The 21,918-nt window shown below is 44.6% G+C and overlaps 1 protein-coding gene across 3 annotated transcripts; it reads left to right on the forward strand.

Annotated features, from left to right (window-relative positions):
- The first annotated feature begins 2,701 nt into the window (after positions 1–2,701).
- On the forward strand, positions 2,702–20,865 carry Elk4 (ETS transcription factor ELK4). Of its 3 annotated transcripts, none has more exons than XM_075987887.1 (5): positions 2,702–2,841; positions 11,672–11,887; positions 12,800–13,654; positions 14,532–14,648; positions 19,869–20,105. In XM_075987887.1, the coding sequence occupies exons 2-5, from the start codon at positions 11,681–11,683 to the stop codon at positions 19,965–19,967; spliced, it is 1,278 nt and encodes a 425-aa protein (XP_075844002.1). In that variant the 5' UTR covers positions 2,702–2,841; positions 11,672–11,680; the 3' UTR covers positions 19,968–20,105. The 3 variants fall into 3 exon arrangements, with proteins under 3 accessions (XP_075844002.1, XP_075844004.1, XP_075844003.1); XM_075987889.1 differs by lacking the exon at positions 2,702–2,841 and adding an exon at positions 3,020–3,100 and having other exon boundaries at positions 19,869–20,865; XM_075987888.1 differs by lacking the exon at positions 2,702–2,841 and adding an exon at positions 3,418–3,523.
- The last annotated feature ends 1,053 nt before the right edge of the window (positions 20,866–21,918 follow it).

The raw sequence follows: 21,918 nt of genomic DNA on the forward strand, positions 1-21,918 counted from the left end.
TGAGCAGCTTATCAAAAACAACCCAGTTAGCAAACAGCCAGGAAAACCAGTAATGCAGACACTGACCTGTCTGGCAACCCATTAAACATAAGATCACAATCTATTTCTTCAGAGTTTTTCAGCAGTCACAGTTTATTAATGGCCCTACATTTCTTTGGCTGCTATTTCAAGTGGTTTCCTGAAACAAGTGTGACTTGGCTCCTTAAGAATAGCTATGGCGTGTTGCAGAGATGGCTCAGTGGTTAAGAGTGGACCTAGCTAGTTCTCAGCACCCATATGGGTGGTTCACAACAGCTGGTAAGTCCAGCTCCAGGGGATCCAGGATCGGACACTCTCTTCCGGTTTCCTTGGGCAGGTACTGACTTGGAAGTTTCCTCTTTGTTGATTAGCTTTCACAATACTGGGAGGGGCTGTGCAGGTGTCTGGGGAAGAAAAGTAATCAAGTCTTACCCAGCAGTGAATGAAAAGTAATCAAGTCTTACCCAGCAGTGAGCCCTGTGAGCTACAGTGACAACTGGCTTTGCCAGACGCACCAATGGTGCAATAGTGCCATGAATATTATGGAAGCAACCAACTACTTTCTGGTTTAAGTGCCACTCTACAGGAGGTAACTCAACAGTCTGGTACTATAAATTTGGCCAAGATCCAGTAGCTAGGGAGATCATAGGTCTAGAAGTGAATCTGCTTCTATGGGAATTTTGCTAAATGCACACAGTATCAAACTGCCCTGTAAATACTTATCATTAAACCAAGATATTAGTGCAACTCTTGGCCCTCGTCATCTTTTTTTTGCCACACACAGCAGGTTATATATAGAGTCACAACTGGTCAAAGTGCTCAGTCATAAACGGGACATCTCTATCAGGTCACCTCCACCCGAGCGAGGCTCAGGGAGCACTGAGGAAGAGGAGGTGGAATGATGTAAGAGCCAGACATCTGGGATGACTGTACTCTTGAGCGTGAACTTTGCCTCTGCACTCATGAATCCACAGTGGCCATGGTCGCCTGTGAAAAGATCGGTACAAGAGCTAGCAGCCAACATTCCAGTACGAATAGCAATAGAAATCCTGCCCCCAGCTGAAGAGCTCTTGGCTCCTGATGATTGCTTGGAGAAAGAGTCAGTTTTCTTTAGGAATGGGTCCCTGGTTGATGACGGTGCCCCAGTGGATGGCCTCACACCTGTACATACATGAGCAACACTAACTGGACTCCGGGTTATTTAACAAGCAACAAGAAAAAGAGGACATCAAGTTGAAAGGGGCACATGGGGTATCTGGGAGGAGTTGGATGGTGAGGGAAGGTGAATATGATTGAAATATACTGTGTGCATGTATGAAATTCTCAAAGATAAAATAATAAAATAAAATCACGTTGATATATTTTTAAAAATATACACATGAAACTGGGCATGGTGTTGAAAGTCCATAATCTCATCACTTGGGAGGTAGAAAACACGGGATCAGGAGTTCAAAGTCAACCTTAGCATGGACTTCATGAAATCTTGTTTCCAAAAACAAAGCAAATTTCTATGAACCGGCTTGGTTGCTTGCCCTTATCATCCTAACACTGAAGATGCAGAGACAGAATTGCTGAGAGTTCAAGGTGTGAACTGCAGAAGCCCTGTCTCAAAAAGCCTAAGTAAATAACAGACACACTCGTTTGTTTGGTGGGTCAGGGAGACTTGGTCTTACTGTGCAGCCCGGCTAGCCTGAAGCTCTTAACCGCCTCAGCCTTTAGAATTCGAACATATTGAGAGACCCATATTGCAAACCTGTGCACCCCTTCTTTAGTAGTTACAACTTTAAGACTCGGTTCTCTCAGTCACCTTACAGACGATTAACTGGCGTTTCAATTTCTTTCTTTCTTTTTTCTTTTTTTTTGGACAGGGTTTCTTTGTGTGGTTTTGGCTGTTCTGGAACTCAAGAGATTCACCTGCTTGTGCCTCCTGAGTGCTAAGATTAATGGCCTGCGCCACCTCCGCCAGGCCTTATTTATATTCGTTAACGAAAGTCACTTAGGCCAGGCAAGGTGGTGCACATTTGTAATCCTGGCACTCAGGAGGTAGAGGGCGGCGAATCTTTTGTGCGTGTAAGCCGGCAAGAGTTACGTGTTGAAACGCTCTCTCAACAAAAATAAAAATAAAGTCACTTGAAGTCCTGGAACTAGCACAGTTGGTAAACCGGAAAGCTTTTCCCACAGCACCAGAGAGGCTGTTTATGTCAATGATAATGATCAAGGGGTGGTGGAGGCTCCGCGGAGGGCGTCGCCCTTACACGTCAATTCCGCTGTCACCGAGCTCTCCGCAAGCTGCGACCCCTGACGTCCCAGGCCCGACTTTGGGCTTGCGGGGAAGGACGAACGTCCCGCCGAGCTGGAGGCCCCAGAGCGAGGGCACCGGACGGCCTAATAGGGTGCAAACGCGAGCCCAGGGCCAGAAACAAAATACGGGCTTCGGGGCTCGGCCCCTCCCCCGGAAGTGACGCAAGGCGACGGCGTCGAGGAAGGGCCCCGGCTGTGCCGGGGGGGTTTGAGAGTGGCGGCGGCCGCGAAGTGACGGGGGAGCCGGGCCGTAGAGCGCGGGTCTGGCGAGTGGCAGCCCAACTAGCCACTTCGCCGCCCCAGCCGCGTGTGCGGGGGCGGAGGGCGGGGCTCGAGACCTGCGGCTGGAGATGCGGGCGGCTGCAGGCACGCGGCTGGCTCGGCTCGGCCGCCGCCGCCTTCTCGGGCCCCGGCGCGGGGGTCGCCGCGGTTGCTGCGCTGTCCTTGAGTTCCTAGCGTGAGGAGCGGTCGGAGTCGAGCACCGCGTTTGAGGCCGTGGAGGATTCCCGCGCGCACGGCCTGGTGAGCGGCACACCCATGCCCCGCCGGGGTCTCGCACCACCGCCCCTCAGCCCGGTTCTGCGCGGGCCGGGCGGGGGCTGCGGGCGCGGCAGGAAATGCGCCCGGCGGCGGCGGTGGCGGCGGTGGGGGCGGGACCGGACGGCGGAGAGGGCGGGGCTTGGCTGTTGCGGGCGGGGCCTGGTGGCGCGCTCGCCTAGGGAGCTGCTCCGCGGCGCTCAGGTGCTCGCCGGAGCGCCCCCTCCGCCCTTCCCGCACCACGGTGGGTTGTGAGAAGTCCCTTAGGCGGAAGGCAGCGGTTTTTGTTGCTTGGGTGGGGTGGAGGGGAACAGTTTTAACTTGTTGCAGTGGCAGGAAGTTGGAAAGTGAAAGTACTTTCTTGGCTCGCCCACGGGCCGGAGGTTTGCGTCTCCCCGCACTTTGATCTCTGGATGTGCGGCCTCACGCCGCGTTCTTTCCTTCCCCAAGCCCGCTGTCTATCCGGCCACGGCTTTTTCTTTCTTTCCTTTTCAGCAACCCTCCTCGCTTACTGTACAGCTGTGGCAAGCCTTTCCTCCGAACAGCATTGGAAACATCTTTTGGGCGAGGAATCTTAACAGGCATCCGCAGGAAATAAGGGGAATTTCTTGGGTGAAGTCAGAAGACACAGTTGGCTTTTTTTTTCTCGAGCTGTTGCAATTTGAAGGTTAGGTCATTTTAAGTAAGATTCCTTCAGCAGAACGGCTGCCTGTGTGTCGTTCTAGGGTCAGAAATCTTTTCCTTTCTCCCCGCGCACAGAACTTGAAGCTTCTGTATTCCCAGCTGGCGGTGGTATTTTCATTAAAACAGTATGGTTCAACTTTCCCCCGTAGGAACTCTTTGTTCCTTGATCCTTGGTTTTATTTGAAAGTGGGAACTGCTTACGTGGAGTTCATTATATTTTTTGGGAAATACTTTAAGTTTTGGGATACCATTATATATTTGAGTCTGGGAATGTCCTGAGTGATAGCTACTCAGTCACCAGCCCCCCCCCCTCCCAAAGGGGGGAAATATACATTTAATATCCTGTCCGTAGGATCCTGTGACTCTCACTCATCTTTGTGCTTTCTCTCCCTCCCTTCCTTGTGTTGGGTACCCAAACCCCAGTCTGTAGCAGGTGTTCATCAGCTGATCTGCACCCCAGGGTCGCCTGTTCTTTTTCCTTGCACTCCTTGGTGAAGTTAGCAGCAGCTTTCATTGCCTATGTGCGGTGCTAACCATCTAACCACCCTTGTTCTCAAGAATGCTAGACAAGCGCTCCATTGCTGGGCTGCTCTCCAGCCCCGCTCCAGTCCTTTCTTTGCGTGTAGCTTAGAGCTTGGTCTTTGAGTGTTAAACCTTCTCTAGCATTTAACCTGTCAACGATCAGATTCCTTCAGTTGGATCCATTTAAGTCTGCCTTTGTTATATTTATAAAAAACCTTTGGCCGGGCTCTGGGGGCGCACGCCTTTATTGTTAGATCTCTGAGAGTTCCAGGCCAGCCTGATCTACAAAGTGAGTTCCAGGACAGCCAGGGCTGTTTTACAGAGGAACCTTGTCTCGAAAAACAACAACAACAACAGCAAACAACCTTTAAAGCATTAACTGTTGTTAATTAGACTCTGTCTTTGTTCATGTATTGTGTATCTGTTCCTGTCTGTCAATATGTCATACACACAGCCCTCCATGCTTTCTTCATGGTCAGGAGAGCCAGGATTATAGTCATGCACCTGGCCTATTTCACCTGGAGACAGCATCTCATGTAGCCCTAGCTGGCCTGGAACTCGCTGTATAGACTACTAGCTAAGAACTCACAGAGGTCCAACTGCCTTTGCCTCAGAGTGCTGGGATTAAAGGTGTATGTCGGCATGCCAAGCCCAGTTTCCTATTACAGTTGAGGAAATCATTGAAGTTCATAATTAATATCATACTTGTAGGAACTAAAGTGAAGAATTTCTACTGTGTAGTTAGGAGTTCATTAAAAGAAGAACTTGACACAGAAATTGAATTATGGGTTGAGAATTGTAGCTCAGTAGTCGAGCCCATGTTTCCTGTGTGAAACCTTGGGTTTGATCCCCAGCACTACACATTTTTGGTGTTGTGTTTTTACTGTCTTGAGGCATGGTCTCATACAGGTCAGGGTGGCCTTGATCTCTTGAGTCTCTGCTTCCCAAATGCTGAGGCGTACAAGTTTATTGTAATAGATCAGCTGTCCTGGAACATGTTGGCCGTGAACTCACAGAGATCTACCTGCCTCTGCCTCCTGAGTGCTGGAATTAAAGGCATGCACCACCAGGCAAGGCTCCTACAGACATTCTTGATGTGATGGTAATGTCTGAAATATGTTTTTCCTTTAGGCTCCTATTTATTGGAGTAGTTTTAATTGGCTGGACTAGAATATAATTGCCCAAATTGGGAAACTACTAATAAAAAGAACAAGAATAGATATAAGAATTGTTATAAGAATAGACATCAAAATAAAAAAAAATAAAGGTCTGTTTGGGAAACTCAAAACAATGACGGATCATGCCCTCCCCTGCCACTCTTGAAGCTGTGGGAACCGTGTCTAGTGGGCTGGTTACTTAGCATGAAAGGAGCTCGTTGTGGGTTGGTATTGTAGTCTCTGGTGTTTAATGCTGGCAAGGCTGTGGCTGGATGGAGAAGCAGCTTTTCTCAGGCCTGGAGGAGTGCTTGACTGATGCAGAAGCCTGGGATTCCTGTCTCACTTCATCAGATCTGACTGTGGGAGGCATCGCTCTTCTATTTTACTGTCTCTACTTTTGGATTGCAGTGCCTGCACAGACAGCATCAAAACTGGTAGCTAAGGATGAAAGGAAGGCGCTTTCGTGCTAGAGAGCAGTTCTAAAAACCCAGACATTTTCCTGGCTGCTGCTCACTCATCCGTCCTCTGAGTCATGTATTGTTTGGCTTGGTCTTCTCATGCCCAGATTTTGTAATGTTGGTTGCGTTAGGTTTGTTTGTTTTAAACATCTTCATTGAGAGTGGCATCACCTGCCGAGAGCATTTAGTTGAGTGCTTTTTAATCCATACAGAATGGAATCTCTGCAATCTTGGCTGAGAACGTTTTCAGCCACCCAAAAAGAAGCCTGTGCTCATCAGCTTTCATTCTCCAATTTTCTCCCCACTGCTCCTTCCACTTGATGCTTCTCCGTCTCCCTCAGCTGGCTCAGCCACATTGATCTCCCTTTGGTCAGTGGAATGGTCTGGTCTGAACATTTCATATCACTGGAGCCACTCACTGGCCCTCTGTGGCTGGTGCTTTTCACTTCTGTGATGTTTTCAAGGTTCGTCTGTGCTGTGTCAGTACTTGGTTTCTTCCTTCCTTCTTTCCTTCCCTTCCCTTTCCTTTTTTATTTTTTTTTTGAAAAAAGTGTGTTTTGTGTATGTGTGTGTATGTGTGTGTTGTGTGTGTGTGTGTACTACTATGAGGAACCAGTTCCTTTCTTCCACTGTGCGTTCTTCACAACAAACTCGGGTTGTCAGATGTGGTTGTCCAAATGTAACTGCCCCTGTAATCTCATAGGGAGTAACACTATTAGGAGGTGTGGTTTTGTTGGAGTGGTATGGCCTTGTTGGAGGAAGTGTGTCATTTTGGGGGAGGGCTTTGAGGTTTCCTATGCTTGGGATACTGCTCAGTGAGTCAGTTAACTTCCTGCTACCTGCAAGGTGTAGGCCTCTCAGCTACGAGCTCCACATCTGCCTGCACACCACCATACTCCCTGCTCTGATGATAATGGGCCAAACTGAAACTGTAAGCGAGCCACCTAATGAAATGTTTCCTTCATAAGAGTTGCTGTGGTCATGGTGTCTCTTCACAGCAATAGAAACCCTAAGGCATCATGTTTGTATAGCAAGTGCTTTTATCCAGAGTCATTTATTAACTTAATAGTGTTTTTATCTTTGTATGTGAGTTCATGTTTTGTGTGTGTTGTGTGTATGTGTGTAACATAATGTACCAGGACAGCCTCCAGTGTTAGCTGTCCCCTTCCATATGAGACAGTATGAGACAGTTTCTCGTTCTGCCACCGTGTATTCCAGCCAACTACCCTGAGCTTGTAGGGATTCTCCTGTCTACTCACATTTCCCTGGACACTGGGGTTACAGATGTTCATTGCTGCTTTATGTAGATTCTGGGAATTTGAACTCAGCCCTCATGCTTGTACAGCAAGTGCTTTAATAACTGAGCCATCTTTCTGCCCCTCTTGATTCATTTAAAAAAATACATATATATGTGTGTTTAATTTAGCAGTTTCTACAATCCAGTGTCTCACAGCAGCTATTGTTTTTGTACATTACCATTTAAAAAATTGAAAGTCAACAAAGCACCATACAGGATCCAGACATACTGTATTTCCCATCTTTACATGGCTATGTTTTTTTATTACTTTACTCTCTTTAAAGACTTTATTTTGCTATTTATAAACTATTTACTTTTTTTCAATGACAGTCTATATGCATTTTCTTCAGCAACTAAAGCACATTTTTAAACATACTGTACTTTTTTTTTTTTTTGAGACAGGGTTTCTCTATAGCTTTGGAGCCTGTCTTGGAACTAGCTCTTGAAGACCAGGCTGGCCTCGAACTCACAGAGATCCGCCTGCCTCTGCCTCCCGAGTGTTAGTATTAAAGGCGTGCGCCACCACCGCCTGGCTCATACTGTACCTTTTTAGAGGTTTTTCTGCATCCGGACCTGGCTTTACTAAACATCTGCAGTATTTTCTGACCATATGAGACAAATCTTTTACTTTTAATTGTTTTTATTGAGCTATATATTTTTCTCCACTCCCCTCTCTTCCTCCCCGCTACTCTTCTACCCTCTCCCATGATCCCCACACTTCCAATTTACTCAGGAGATCTTGTCTTTTTCTACTTCCCATATAGATTAGATCCATGCATGTCTCTTTTAGGGTCCTCTTTGTTTATTTTCTCTGGGATTGTGAATTGTACGCTGGTTTTCCTTTGCTTTATGTCTAAAAGCCACTTATGAGTGAGAACATATGATATTTGTCTTTCTGGGTCTGTGTTACCTCACTCAATATGATGTTTTCTAGATCCATCCATTTGCCTGCAAATTTCAAGATTCCACCCCCACCCCCCGCTGTGTAAATGTACCACATTTTCTTATCTATTCTTCGGTCGAGGGGTGTTTAGGTTGTTTCCAGGTTCTGGCTATGACAAACAATGCTGTTATGAACATAGTTGAGCACACGTCCTTGTAGTACATTTGAGCATCCTTTGGCTATATACCCAAAAGTGGTATTGCTGGATCTTGAGGAAGGTTGTTTCCTAATTTTCTGAGAAATCGCCACACTGACATCCAAAGGGCCTGTACCAGCTTGCATTCCCACCAGCAATAGAGGAGTGTTCCCTTTACCCCCACATCCTCTCCAGCATAAGTTGTCATCAGTGTTTTTGATCTTGGCCATTCTTACAGATGTATGAAATCTCAGAGTTGTTTTGATTTGCATTTCTCTGATGGCTAAGGATGTTGAGCATTTCCTTAAGTCTCTTTCAGCCATTTTAGAGTCCTCTGTTGAGAGTTCTCTATTTAAGTCTGTACCCCATTTTTTTTATTGGATTATTTGTTCTTTTGATAACCAATTTCTTGAGTTCTTTGTATATTTTGGAGATCAGCCCTCTGTCCGATGTGGGGTTGTTGAAGATTTTTTTCCCATTCTGTAGGTTGCCATTTTATCTTGTTGACCGTGTCCTTTGCTTTAAATTAAGCTTCTCAGTTTCAAGAGGTCCATTTATTGTTTTTCTCAGTGACTGTGCTACTGGATTATATTTAGGAATTAGTGTCCTGTGCCAATGCTTTCAAGTGTACTTCCCACTTTCTCTTCTTTGAGGTTCAATGTGGTTGGTTTTATGTTGAGGTCTTTGATCCGTTTGGACTTGAGTTTTGTGCATGATGATAGATATGGGTCTATTTTCATTCTTCTACATGTTGATATCCAGTTATACCAGTACCATTTGTTGAATATGCTTTCTTTTTTCCATATATATATATATATTTATTTGCTTCTTTGTCAAAAATCAGGTGTTCGAAGATGTGTGGATTGATATCTGGGTCTTTTGTTCGGTTCCATTGGTCCTCCTGTCTGTTCTTCTGCCAATACCAGGCTGTTTTCAGTACTGTAGCTTTGTAGTAGAGTTTGAAGTCAGGGATTGTGGTGCCTCCAGAAGTTCCTTTATTATACAGGATTGTTTTGGCTATCCTGGGTTTTTTTCTTTTTCATATGAAGTTGAGTATTGTTCTTTCGAGGTCTGTGAAGAATTTTGCTGGGATTTTGATGAGTATTGCATTGAATTTGTAGATTACTTTTGGTAAGATTGCCGTTTTTACTATGTTAATTTTACCTATGCAAGAGCATGGGAAATCTTTCCATTTTCTGGTGTCTTCTTCAATTTCTTTCTTCAAAGATTTTAAGTTCTTGTCATACAGGTCTTCCACTTGTTTGGTTAGAGTTACTCCAAGATATTTTATGTTATTTGTGGCTATTGTGAAGGGTGATGTTTCTCTGATTTCTTTCTCATCCCATTTATCATCTGTGTAAAAGAGGGCTACGGATTTTTTTGAGTTAATCTTGTACTCTTGGTTTCTTTTAATGGCTGAATAATACTGCAACCTATGTACTATATTGTATTTTATTATTCCAATCATAAGTTGGATAAACATTTGAATTGATTCTATGCTTATGATTTATGATTAAAATCTGCTATGAACATTTCTGGTTTTGTTTTTTGTTTTGAGACAGTTTTGCAATGCATTTCTGGCTGGCTTAGAACTTGCTATGTTGACCAGGCTGGCATTGAGCTCACAGAACTCTGCCTGCTTCTGCCTCCTAGAGTTGGACTTAAAGGTATGTGCTACCATGTAGCTCTTCTGTGGACATTTGTTTCTATCTAGACGTGTACCTGGTCATGTGGTAAACTTAGCTATAGCGGAATTGCATTTAATATTTCTACCAGCAACGTGTGAGTTTCAGTTTCTATCTTCGTCAGCTTATTGTTGCTCTTTCTGGTTACAGGAGGCATACGGTGGGTTTTGCTTGTTTTTGAGTTTCTATTCTTAATGATGGGGAGATCTTTCCGAGAGCTTATTGGCTATTTCCAGCTTTTCTGTGGAGAGATTCCAGTACCCGGCTTTTCTTTTTATGCTATAAGAGTTGTTTACCTGCTTCGGGTTCAAATTCCTTTTATGACACATGATTTGTGAGAGTGTTTTGGGGTTAGAACATACAGGGGGGATTGTTTGCTGGCACAGCACAGTTTGCCGTTTTGATGTAGTTCAGTTTGCCTGTCTGTGTAGTGTTTCAGTAGAACTCGCCTGTCTTCAAACCCTCTTCTGTCTGACCTGCTGGGATTTCATTCCTAGAGAACGAGGTTTTTTTCTGATTTTATTGTGAAGACGTTCAGTCACTTTGTCTCATGTGAATAATCGTATGTTGATCCTGTCAGAGCTGCTGTGTAAGGAATTCTTCCCTTGAAGTTCTGTCTGGAAAATGTCCCTGTGAGAGCACCACCTTTCTGCATGCTGTCTGGGAGAGTGGTTGTCAGCTGGGATGATTTGATTGCAGAGATGGTCTCAGTGGCAAGGGGATTAATGTCTCGTGGGCAGGGAGCTGTGGAGCCAGCTGCAGTGTGCTGGACAGTCCCACAGCACAGCGTTAACCAGCTCCAGTGCAGGCTAGCTGGAATTGAGAATGGTGCAACTGAAGACCCCAACATTGAAGGCTTTTTCTTCTGTTCCTGTCCTGATCACTAATTAAATAGAAGAAACTCTGTAGGCTGTGGTAACAGACCTTGCAGATTGAATTGGGGAACATTTTGTTGACTTCTCAGCATTGCCAATTTATATGTAAACTACCCTGCCATGGTGCTTACTGTTTAGAGGAGAAATACCAGTTGGACTAGGAACAAATTGTTCCCTCCACTTCAGCCTCCTAGACACACCCCTTGTCAGATAAGCGCAGTGGGCTTTTAGCTAGACACTGAAATGGTGGTCTTCTGAGACTCTGAAGGTAAAAGTTAAGAACTGACCCTCTGTTGACTTCCAGACTTTAGCTCACTCCTATCTTTATGCAACCAGTTTTATTTTCCTTGGAAGCTGCTTGTTCGGAGGTAACTTTTTTTCCTGTCATGCTGGAGATGGAACCCAAGGCCTCCTGCATGCACTGGGTATGCTGCTGAGCCATACCCAGCCATGCTTAAGACCTGTGAAGCTGAGGGCTGGAGAGATGGCTCAGCTGTTAAGAGTGTGTACTGCTTTTGGGAACTTGTTTGGTTCCCAACACTCATGTCAAGCACTCCATCCAGCTCTAGGGGCTCTGACAACCCCTTTTGGCCCCTGTGGGACACTGTCATGTCCACAAATGCACACACAGACACACACATACACACGCATAATGCACATAATTCAAAATAAAATATTTTTAAAAAGATTCTTAAGGGAGCTGGCCATAGTGGTACATAATTTAATCCCAGTGCTTGACTGACTGAGACAGGAGAACTGTGAGTTTAAGGCCAGCCAAGGCCACACAGGAGACACTGTTGAAACAAAACCTGAGTAGCATAGCTTATCTAAGAATGTGAGCTCTGGATTCAGGTTTCCTAGGCATAAGTCTTAGTGTTAGCATTTGCTGTGTGTCCTTGGACAAGATACTTAGCCCAGTGTTAATCTCCCTTTTGACGCGTGGAATGATGGTGGAGTAGTATGTATCTTGCAGGAGTGTTGTGCAGGGCACTTAGAACACTTAACACGGTGCCTGTTGGCATTAAGTAACTGTCTCCCCTATCCGTATGCTCTTCCAGCCCATTGCTATGGACAGTGCCATCACTCTGTGGCAGTTCCTTCTTCAGCTCCTGCAGGAACCTCAGAATGAGCACATGATCTGCTGGACATCTAACAATGGGGAGTTCAAGCTTCTGCAGGCTGAGGAGGTGGCTCGTCTCTGGGGAATTCGCAAGAACAAGCCTAATATGAATTATGATAAGCTCAGCAGAGCCCTTAGATACTACTATGTAAAGGTAAGCACCTGCCCTGACCCTGACACTATACAGAGAACCTCAAAACAAGGTGTTGAGTACTACTGTGGCTTACTTAGCTCAGTTTATTTAACAACTTAAGTGATTTTGATTATATTCCGACAGACTCCTTAAACGTTTTTAAATATTATCTTCATCGGTACCCATGTGGAGGTCAGAGGACGACTTGTTAGTTCTCTCCTCCCATCATGGGCGTCCCAGGGATCAAATCCAGGTAATCAGGCTTGGATGTCTGTGTGTCATGTACATATAGTGCCCCCAGGTGCCAGAAGAGGGCATCGCCCCCCATTGGAACTGGAGTTACCAACAGTTGTTAGCTACCTGACGTGGGTCTGGGAACTGAGCTCAGGTTCATGCTCTTAACCACTGGGCCATCTCTCTAGCCCAGAATTTTATTTTTTACTATCTTATGACTTTTGAATATTTTCTTGGAGAAAAATACACACCTCCAAAGAATAGACTTAGAGTAAAAGTCTGAGCTGTTGCTTCCTCCGTCTTGCAGGAGCTGACCTTTTTGGCCTTCCTGAGGTAAGGTCATGCTCTGGGACCCCTTAGTTTCCTCAGAATGCTTATGGTTTACTCCACTGGACCCGTTTGAGATTGGAGTTCAGTGAGTTCTGATTTAATACAGGTGTTTGATGGAGAGAGTCAGACAATCACAACCTCAGCTCCTATGTGCTGTTTTAGTCCAGTTGCTCAGGAGGCTTTGAACTGCTTTAATTTCTCTGAGCAGGCATTGTGTTTGGCCTGGGTAGATGAATATTGATGCTTTTGAAGCTTTTTTAAAGCTATGCATAGTTCTCAAATAGGGCACTCATTAGGTTCCCTTTTGCATGAATTGTGAGATGTAAATTTATTAGTAACTTTAAGTGTGCTTATCTTTTCTGTCTACAGAACATCATTAAAAAAGTGAATGGTCAGAAGTTTGTGTACAAGTTTGTCTCTTACCCAGAGATTTTGAAAATGGATCCACTGACAGTAGGCAGGATTGAGGGAGACTGTGAAACTCTAACTTCCATTGAAGCCAGCAGTTCCAAAGATGCTGAGAGCGGGGTAAAGGAACGGGCACCTCAACCTACAGCCAAGACATCTAGTCGGAATGACTACATACACTCTGGTTTGTATTCTTCATTTACTCTCAACTCTTTGAACACCTCCAATAAGAAGCTTTTCAAGTCAATAAAGATAGAAAATCCAGCTGAAAAACTGGCAGAGAAAAAACCTCAGGAGCCAACACCAACTGTCATCAAATTTGTAACAACACCTGCTAAAAAGCCACCCATCGACCCTGTTGCCATCACCTTCTCAGCAAGCCCAAGCATTTCTCCGTCTTCTGAAGAAACTATCCAAGCTTTGGAGACACTGGTTCCTCCCACACTACCTTCTCTGGAAGCTCCAGCCTCTGCATCCATTCTGGCTACCACCTTTAACCCCACTTCTCCTGTTCCCTCCGCACCCCCTCCTAGGACGCCTTCTCCGCCATTGAGTTCTAACCCAGACATTGACACAGACATCGACTCAGTGGCTTCTCAGCCAATGGAACTTCCAGAGAACTTGTCACTGGAGACTAAAAATGAGGATTCAGCTTTGCCAGAAAAGGACAAAACAAATAACTCATCAAGATCCAAGAAGCCCAAAGGGTTAGAACTGACGCCTGCCCTTGTGGTCACAGGCAGTGACCCCAGCCCTCTGGGGATCTTAAGTCCATCGCTCCCAACAGCGTCTCTTACACCAGCACTTTTCTCACAGGTAATTTGCTCTTCCTCTTAAGCAGGACTGCGTTTATTCACTTTTTAAATTGTCTCGAGAGTTTATACCTGTAAAATTCAATTTCTGCTAATTAGGGCTGTCTTAGAAAGGTTATATATAAACTGGGAAATTCATTACTTTACCTTAACTAGAATCTGCAAAACAAAAAAGATTTGCCATTTTATCTTTTAAAATTCATTGTTCTTGGGCCGAGGATGTAGCCCAGATGGTGGACTGCTTGCCTATCATGCACAGATCCCTGGGCTCCATCCCCAGCATTGAATAAACCAGACATGGGCTGCATACCTGCAATCCCAGTACTCAGGAGGTAGAGGCAGGAAGATCAGAGGTTAAAGGTCATCTTTGACTACATAGCCAGTTTGAGAGCAGCCTGGGCTACATGAGCTTAAATTTGATCTGCAAGGCTTTCCGTCTCCTTCTAGCAAAATCTGAGACTCCCTTAAAACTGTTGCTGTCTTAGGAGAGAGAAAACAAGTGACTGAGAGCCTTGAGAGAAGGAATGTGTGGCTTTGTGCTTACCTAGTTACATTATGTATTAACTTGGTCACCTTGGGGAGCTCTTGGAGAAGATCACCCCAGATGGTCTGATATTATAGGGACTTGGCTGTTGTTCTTTTGTACCGGATTTAGGTTTGCTTTCTAGTTTGGAAAGACCAGGTAAAAGTTAGGTTATAAAGTGATTTTGTGGCCTTTACCTTTCCTAGGTTATAAAGGGATTTCTGAGCTTTTCATCATGATAAAATTTTGGGCTTTAGAGATGTTTGGGGAGGAGGACATATTCTGTGGATTCTGTTTGTATCTTTGGAATATCGAGCAATCCTGGCAAGTCCTTGAGCGATCTTCTTGTGTGTTGCAGACACCCATCTTGCTGACTCCGAGCCCCTTGCTCTCCAGTATCCACTTCTGGAGTACCCTCAGCCCATTTGCTCCCCTGAGCCCAGCCAGACTGCAAGGTGCTAATACGCTTTTCCAGGTAAATTACACGGTGTGCCTGTTGTCATTGGGGGATGTGTACTGCAGAAATGGACAAGGGTTGTGCTCAATGTCATTGTCACACACAACTACAGAGTACTTTGCTTTTCCTTGTGGTACAGTATGTGATTGGGGGACTGTGGCTCTCAGTTGCTGCCCAGCATAGCAAGAAACTTTCATACTGAAAATTGCTAGCCCAGAAAAAAACTGATGTTCAAGGTATAGTTTCTGTTGAATGCATATGGCATTTTTTTGTGCTCTGTTAAGTTAAACCGCTGTAAATCAGGCAGTCTGTGTACATATACTACTAATGTGTGTACATACAAAGCCAGTATGAGGTCACATTTAATGCAGTTTTGATTGGAATTGCATACCTACACACATACAGAACCTAGTCCCCTTGCTTATCCTCCTTCTGTTCTCTTTGGAACCCTTCTTCATCCCTCTTCACAACACATCATCCTATGTTTATGTCTTTTGGTTTTGTTTTTGTTTTTTGGTTACTTGCCTTGCATGAGTGGTTTTGGGCTTATTGCTGGATCTGGGGCTACACCCCTGAAGAAAAGTGACTCCTCCTCAGTCAGCAGCTCTTAACTGTCACAGCTCCTCTCCTCTCCGTGCTGGAATGTTGACTTGCTTGATTTTGCTTGATCTAGTGTGAGTAATTGGAGTTGCTGTGAGTTAATGACTGAAACACCGTGTCACACTGAGAAAAAAGTACATCACAGCACTGTTCCCATCCTCTGTCCGCTCCATCACAGTGCTTCCTGAGTCTTGGGGTGTGTGCGTGCATGTGTGTGTTTACTATAGATATCCCATGCCACAGACACTTACTTGCTGCACTTTTCTGGTGTGGGTCAATATTAACCATCATTTATTGCAAAAAGAAGCCTCTCTAGAGCTGGAGAAGTGGCTCAGCGCTTAAGAGAGTAAATTGCTCTTGCTGTGGACTGGAGTTCAGTTCCCAGCCCCCTTTTGGGCACCTGCACTCACATATACAAACCTATACACAGACATATAATTTTTTTTTAAGAAAAAGCTTCTCTTATGGGGGTTGAGAGCTGCATTCATCACTTGCTGAAAATGTTAAGTATTTAGAAGGCTGGTTGACAACATGTCCATTTAGCAAAACAATAATACTATGTCCCTTTAAGGCCTATGAACACCCCAGCCATGGGCTTTGACTAGATTTATAGTACTAGGCATGGACTCTCAGCTGTGAAGTGGGCTTTAAGTCTAATTAACAAAAGTGGTTGGTGACTCTCATAATATTGATGGTACAGTAGCACCAGTACACATGTTGTCTGGCAGGTCAGTATTTCAGCATGTAAGATCCATTGCCAGGTAATATCCCTGGTGGCTCTTCTCTTCCAGAGGCCTACATACCATGTTCCTGCACTATGAAAGCTAGCCAGCTTGATTTCTCTTACCTGCAACCAAAGTGCGTGGTGTCTTTAGCAATAGGTCTTAGCAACAGGTGGGCAACCAAGAGCAGTAGCAATAGCCTACATTGTTCCTGAGGACTCCCTGGCCAACAGCTCATAAGGAGGTATCTTGTGCTTGCCACTGCAATTTGTTTAATTGCCCATGACTTCTGGGCACAGCATTATTCACCCATGCAAGGTATCTTCATTCAAACTACTTTTTTTAAAAAATATTTTTTTAATTATCTTACAAAGTAGTAAATTCCATTAAGAATTTTAAAGTACTTCGGTTTTGGTTTATCTCCTACTCCCTTCTTTCTCCTCCTTCCTTCCCATTCCCATTCCTGCTTAAACTTTTTCATTCTCAGTACCCTTCGTCCCCCGCAGCACACGTGTTCCACTGTTGACAGGGACATATTCTGAGAAAGGAATCATTGAGTGGTTTTTGTTTTGTGTCATCATGTTGTACTTATGTATGATGGAATAGCCTGCGATGCTGTGTGTATGTGAGGTGCAAGGTGAGGAATAATTCTGGACCTCACGCCTGTAATCCCAGAGTAATCCCAGCACTTGGGAGACTAGGGAGGAGGGTCACGGTGAGCTTGAGCTACATAGTTCCAGGCCAGCCTAAGATAATGTGACCCTGTCTAAAAACACAGTGGAAACTGAGATTTAAGTCCAAGGCTGCTGGTGCTAAGAGAACACTAAAGTAATAATGGCGAACAGTAAATATATCAACCAGTGATGTTTTCAGTACTAAGTCACAACCCTGTGTGCTGCACTGGTACTCTCCTGCAAGGAGCCCTGCAGTGGCTGATTGACACAAGCACCTGAGCAGTGTGTTACACAAAGACTCGAGGATAGCTATAACGTTACTAGCTGATAGAAAATTTCAGCTTCTCAGAAATGTGCTCTGCCTGACTCTGGTACAATGTTAGGGGCAGATTCTGCCCGTAGGTTTCTCTCTTTAAAATTTAATTACTTGTTTGTAGGTTCCCACTTTTAATTACATTTAATATAATTTTCATTTTGAAAATTTTTAAGTAATTTATTCCTTTTTATTTTATGTGTGTTGGTGTTTTACCTGCATGTATATCTGTGAGAGAGTGTTGGGTTCCCTGGAACTGGGGTTACAGACAGTTGTGAGCTGCCATTTGGGTGCTGGGAATTGAACCGGGTCCTCTGGAAGAGCAGCCAGTGTTTTTAACCACTGAGCCATCTCTCCAGCCCGCCCCCCCCTTTTTTTTTAAAGAGGAAAATCTTGAGACTCTTGTATCAGTTACCTCTCAGAGTTGATATATGCCAGCATTTTCCTGCTGAGCCATCTTCCCAGCCTGTATCAGCACCTTAACTATGAAGTTTAGGAGCTGAATTTTGTATTATCTCCCCACCAAGGTATTAGGAAGGGTCTTGTATTGAGGTTTCAGATCACTCTTAATGCTCCCCCTCACCCAGGGAGAACCACTCCTCATATACAAAAAAATTAAAAATGAAATATTGCAAAACTTAATGCTCTTCTCATTCAGTAACATTTAGTAATCTGATCTCACCTTTGTCCTGCCCCAAGCATTTAGATTATAAACGGCAGGCCTTCTTCTAGCTGGCTTATTTACTTCTGGGGTGACTGGCTCTGGGCACTTTTCTTATGTTTTATAATTAATCATTTGTTCTTTCAAGAGTAAAATAAGGCCACATCTGCTGCCACCTGCCTGTAATCTCACTTACTTCAAAGGCAGAGTTCAAGGCCAGCCTGGGTAGCTTCTTGAGACTTGATCTCAATATTATAAAGGAAGAATGTGGCTATATAGCTCAGTGATGACATCCTTGCCTGGCACGTGTTCCTGATACTGTAAAAAATAGAAATATCATAAGGAGAGCTGGGTGTGATGGCACAAGCCTATGACGGCAGCACCTGAGAGGGACGTAGAAAGTGGATGTTGAACGGCAGGGGATACTAGGCTACAGAATCAGACACTGGGATTTATTTATTTTGAGACAGGGTTTTTCTGTATAACATTCCTGACTCTCCTGGAAGTTGCTTTGTAGACCAGGCTGGCTTTGAACTCACTGAGATCCACCTGTCTCTGCCTCTTGAGTGCTAGAATTAAAGGTGTGCACCACCACTACCTGGCCAGACACCTGTTTTAAAAAAGGAAAAACAACAGCAGTCAGGAGGCAGAAAAAAGCATATCTCTGTGAGTTGGAGGCCAACCTGGTCTACAGAGCAAGTTCCAGGAGAGGCTACAGAGAAACCCTGTCTCGAAAAACAAGCAAGACAAAACAAAAAGGAAAAACAAAACAAAGCAAAAAAAAGAAAAAAAAAAACCTTCAACATCTTAGGGACAGGGGTCTGAGTAGCTCAGTGGTAGTTAGGCTGTGGATTTGGTCCCAGCACCAGATTCCACCCTGAGGCCGGTCCGTTTTTGCCTGATTTGTTTGTTTGTTTGTTTTTTGGTGTATTGGGGATTGGATTTGGAGCCTTGCGTGTGTGGAATATGCATCACCGGTGTCCTCTGCCCCCATCCCCAATTCCTAAATTATTGGATGCTACTGTATGGGAAGAGCATCGAGAGGTTTTTTCCCTGTTACGTTTTTAGTTCTCCGTATGTGGGGAGTGGTTCTCCCCAGAAGAAGCGGAGTGTGGAGCGGTCTGAAACCTTAAGCTGCTCCTGTGCTGTGCAGGCGCTCTAAGAATGTTGGGCCTCTTATTTCTAGGATTAGCATCTGGTAATCACCGTGCCTCTCTGGACTTCTTGTTGAAAGTTCAGGGTTGACCCTGTTACTATCCCCTGTAGTGAGTATTGTCATTTAATGAATTTCTTAACCCTTTGAGGTTAGATGTGAAGGTCTAAATCAGGATCATTAGGGTAAAGGTAGATTAGAAAGAGTTAGTCTATACATTGTTAGGACAAACACAGTTTTTTTAAAAAAAAATTATTAAAAACATTTTTTATGCAATATAGTTTGATCATATTCTTTCTGCTCCCCCAACTCCTCCAACGTCCTTCTCACTTCCTTACCCACACAACTACATGTTCTCTCTCTCTCCCCCTCTTCTCGCTATCTAATAAATACATGGCCTGTTTATCTCTTAAAAACCAACAGAAAGCTGAATGGTGGTGGCACATGCTTTTAATCCCAGCACTCAGGAGGCAGAGGCAGGTGGATCTCTGTGAGTTTGAGGCCAGCCTGGTCTACAGAGTGAGACTCTGTCTCGAAAACAACCAAAAAAAAAACCCAACCAAAAAATGTTAATCAAATAGACAAAACTAAAAATAGATCAGTAAGACAGAAGAAAAAAATTCAACAAAAACCAGGGAGTCTGTTTTGTATTGGCCAATTACTCCTTGTCATGGGGTCTGGAGTATGGTTGGTGTACCCAGGAATGGTTCATGGAGAAGACTGATTTTCCCTTTGCCAGCGGGGATATCGATTGCAAATAGCTTCTGGGAGGACAAAGAAATTTTTGTTTGTATGTCTTTGCCACAATAATATTTTGGGCCTGCAAGATGTCTCAGTGGGTAAAGTACTCGCTCTGCAAGTCTGGCAGCCTGTCTGATCCCGGGAACTCATGTAGAGGTGGAAGGAGAGAACAGCCTTTACAGTGTGGTCTCTGACGTCACACTGTTGCCATGGTGCCTGTGTGTGTACCATCCCACCCTGCCCCACACGTGAAATGCATTGTAGTCTTCTGTGAGAGGATGTGTCTTGTGTTCGTCCTGCCGTGGGGGAATAGGAGGGACAGAAAGTGGAAGCAGAGGTTGTAATAGGATGCTGATCTGCTTTTGTCTCCTCAGTTCCCTTCTGTGCTCAACAGTCATGGACCATTCACTCTGTCTAGCCTGGATGGACCTTCCACTCCTGGCCCATTTTCTCCAGACCTGCAGAAGACATAACCCGTGCAGTTGGGAACTAAGAGACCAAGGAACTAAGAAACAGAGATGTCCAGCAGGATGGTTTGAAATGAGGGATAGTTCTGCAGTGCTCTTATAGACTGTCGTAATTTTCCCATTGCCTGTTAAACCTTTTCAGGATTCTCAAAAGTTGGACTGTATAAAAATGCCTTAATTGGAGTTCAAACTCCGCCTCACTTCTTTTTTAAAAAGGTGTTTTGTTGTTGTTGCTGTTTTTTGTTTGTTTAAGCTTTGTGCAAAAAAATTAGTCTCTTGGGGTTCAGCAGCTGTGTTTTGCAAGAAAGCCGCAGAACAAAGTTACTGGTCCTGGATGTTAGGACTCTTTGGCCAGGGGGAAAAGTATGCTTAGAATCTGTTATTTAAAGAAATGCTTGCTAGCTGTGTATAATGACCCGCTTCTGTGATTCCAGCACTTGGGAAGCTGAGGCAGGAGGAGAACACCAAGAGTTGAGGGCCAGCCCGGGCTATAAATAAAGTGAGACTGTCTCAAAAGGATAAAAATACTACTTAAACGAAGTTGATGCTATGTTTAGTAGTAAGTGTGCTCTGTTGAATGACTGAAAGGAGCCACTCCCTAACAGTGGGAGAGAGAATCATTCCTGTTCTGAGGAGGATTAGAGCATTACCCACATGGGAGGCTGTCTGTGCTCTACCCTTGATCTCGTCTGAACCTGTCAATGGATCTTGGCCCTGAGCTTTTTAAACACAAGGCTTTGAAAGCTCAGTTTTAATGTGGGTTTCGGTAGGAATCACAGGACCCCACCTGGGGCACAGCACTCTCGTCTGCTCTGAGTGGTGTGGTTCTGTGCAGCACGTCTTGGAAAATGATGACTTTTCAGAAGTAGAGTTGGGGTTTGAAAATTAAATATTAGAAGCAAGCAAAAAAAGTTGAATTGAATACCCTGAGACACAGGTGGGGGCATTTTCCAGCTAGAAGACACCCAGAGTGACAGACTCCCTCTTCTTCCTGCTAATTTTACCCACTCTGCTCTGCACTTACAGGCTTCCTTCTAAACCTAAGGTCAGAGGATGAAGCAGCATTCATTCAGGTGCAGTCAGGAAGGTGGACTTGAAAGTGAAATATTCTGGTCAGGAAATAAAGATGTGCTTACTTGTTTCCAAAAATGTTTTAAATGAAGGAAGATTAGATTGCATTTGGGCATTCTCATACATAGGAATATGGCTGTTAAATTAGTAATGAGAACTACTTTTCATTACTAGGACCTTCATCTGCAGATTGTCATCTATAAAATGCTGTGTGTAAGTCAGAGTCAGGTGCACACAGGTACATTGATCTCAGTCTGAATTGAGGGCCATATCACGGCAGAATCTTGAAAATTTCGACTCTACAGTCCAGAACTGAATTAAATTACATGCCCTGCCCTCCACCCATTAAACCCCAGACATGACCAGAGTGGAATGACGTAGGGACCTGCAGGCTCAGAATGACACTGATGCAGAGTGACATCTTTCAGGTGCACAGCATTGGCTGTCCAGTGCAGAGATGCTTACGTATGGAAGTGTGTGCTGGCTGGGTGAAGGGCGGCAGTTGGAGACCTGTTACTGGTTCATTGTGGTTATCTAAGTGTCCTGTTCCCATGATGTGCAATAGTAAGGCTGAAAGGTGGTGCTCAGAGTGCGGGGAGCAGGCACTGCAGTGGGCTTCCCTCCCATGGCGGAATATTTAGTTTGCATGCATATTTGGGATTACCCGCAGCAGCACTTTGTAGTAACTTAGTGGGTTTTCATTTTGTGTACTAAGTAAATATTGAGAGTTGACCTAACTAGATGTTTGCAGTTCTGAAAACATCCAGTTTTATCTTCTTGAGGTAAAGGAGAAAAGCCATTGGTTTGTTTTGACAGATGATAGATTTGATAATTTACTGTTTTCGCACAGGGTGCCAAGGGCCCAAGGGCACCATTTAAACTCTGG

This window comes from Microtus pennsylvanicus, chromosome 10 (assembly GCF_037038515.1).
Source record: "Microtus pennsylvanicus isolate mMicPen1 chromosome 10, mMicPen1.hap1, whole genome shotgun sequence".
Classification (NCBI taxonomy): Eukaryota; Metazoa; Chordata; class Mammalia; order Rodentia; family Cricetidae; genus Microtus; species Microtus pennsylvanicus.

Coding starts and splice junctions, on each gene's coding strand:
- Elk4 (XM_075987887.1), top strand. CDS start 11,681: ATGGACAGTGCCATCACTCTGTGGCAGTTCCTTCTTCAGCTCCTGCAG. Junction 11,888..12,799: donor TTAGATACTACTATGTAAAG/GTAAGCACCTGC, acceptor TTCTGTCTACAG/AACATCATTAAAAAAGTGAA. Junction 13,655..14,531: donor CACCAGCACTTTTCTCACAG/GTAATTTGCTCT, acceptor TGTGTGTTGCAG/ACACCCATCTTGCTGACTCC.